General features: G+C 42.2%; 1 protein-coding gene across 1 annotated transcript; it reads left to right on the top strand.

The window, feature by feature from the left end:
• Window positions 1-156: 156 nt before the first annotated feature.
• LOC105515627 (bolA-like protein 3) lies at window positions 157-669 on the top strand. The gene has a single exon (XM_011947452.1). It carries the CDS (start codon window positions 162-164, stop codon window positions 483-485), a length of 324 nt encoding a protein of 107 aa, XP_011802842.1. The 5' UTR covers window positions 157-161; the 3' UTR covers window positions 486-669.
• The last annotated feature ends 927 nt before the right edge of the window (window positions 670-1,596 follow it).

Genomic DNA, 1,596 nt, shown 5'->3' with positions numbered 1-1,596 from the left:
GGATGGTCTCGATCTCCTGACCTCGTGATCCGCCCGTCTCGGCCTCCCAAAGTGCTGGGATTACAGGCTTGAGCCACCGCGCCCGGCCAAGATTATAAATACTTTAACTGATTTGTATGATTAAATAAAAATTTTAAAAAACTATCTTCAGTCGGCCGGGCATGGCGTCACGGAGCCCGGCCGCGGCAGCGCCTCTGCTTCGCGGGATCCGCGGGCTTCCACTTCACCATCGGATATTTGCCACCCAGACTGAGGGGGAGCTCAGAGTGACCCAAATTCTCAAAGAAAAGTTTCCACGAGCTACAGCTATAAAAGTCACTGACATTTCAGGAGGTTGTGGGGCGATGTATGAAATTAAAACTGAATCAGAAGAATTTAAGGAGAAGAGAACTGTCCAGCAGCACCAGATGGTTAATCAGGCACTAAAAGAAGAAATCAAAGAGATGCATGGATTGCGGATATTTACCTCTGTCCCCAAACGCTGACCACGCCCTGGCTGCATAGATGCTGCTGCTTAAGACCTTGAATGATCTTGACTAACATCATTCTTCCCTAAGCATTCACCAAAAAATTTATATATTTTGCTCATATACATTTCCATATTATAATTATAGAAGACGTATAATCTATTTAGATGTTAATTAAAGGAAACAAACAACTGAATAAAAAACTATCTTCATTTTGTTGATGCTTGAACAATGCAGGATGCAGATTCCTATTAGTGGAAGTTAACATGGTCAACAATAGCATGACCTCACATTGCAGGTTCACATTATCAACGTGGTGCCAAGTTTTGTTTAAAAGCTTTTGCATATTTTTTGCGGCAACTTGTTCAACAATACAACTCTAAACAAGCTGGGGCGATGGTGTGGAAAAACCCAACACCGTTGATTGGATTTCAGAGGTCACAGATGAAATGCTCTTTCAAGCTTAGTGCTTACCGACAGGAGGGGATCCAGATGTGAAACTTCATACATTTGTGTGAAATACAATTTGTCCTTCAAAAGAAGCTTTTAATGTAGAAACTGCTGGGAATCTTTTTATCTAGGACATGACAAAGTCTTGTCACCATTTGATGATACTGCTGAGACTGTGGAGACAAACTCTTGCCATGTTGCTCAGGCTGGTCTCAAACTCCTGGGGTCAAGTGATCTCTCTGCCTCGACCTCCTAAAGTGTTGGGATTACAGGCGTGAGAAACTGCCTGGCCGCTGTCATACATTCAATTTCTGGAACTTCATAAACTTTGAGTGAATGAATTCTATGGGTGAAATAGATGTTTTGTATCCCTGTGTTGAGCATCCAAAAGCCAAATGTGGTGCTGAACAAAGCATTTAACTGGGATAGATTACCAATGGAAAGGCAGGAACTATTTTTTTCCCCAAAAGACGAAGCTTTAAATAAAGTGGGATGATAAATTACCCACTGAGACAACTCAGAAAATACAGAAAACTGTTTTTAGTGTTGATTTTTGTTCTGTTTTTGTTTTTTCGAGTTTGTTTATTTATTTATTTTGAGACGGAGTCTCGCTCTGTCGCCCAACCTGGAGCACAGTGGCGCGATCTCGGCTCACTACAAGCTCCACCTCCCGGGTTCA

This window comes from Colobus angolensis, unplaced genomic scaffold (genome assembly GCF_000951035.1).
Source record: "Colobus angolensis palliatus isolate OR3802 unplaced genomic scaffold, Cang.pa_1.0 Scaffold266, whole genome shotgun sequence".
In the NCBI taxonomy this organism is placed as follows: Eukaryota; Metazoa; Chordata; class Mammalia; order Primates; family Cercopithecidae; genus Colobus; species Colobus angolensis.
The sequence above is the reverse complement of the archived record's forward strand: the minus strand, read 5'-3'. Positions and strand labels throughout refer to the sequence as shown.

Coding starts and splice junctions, on each gene's coding strand:
- LOC105515627 (XM_011947452.1), top strand. CDS start 162: ATGGCGTCACGGAGCCCGGCCGCGGCAGCGCCTCTGCTTCGCGGGATC.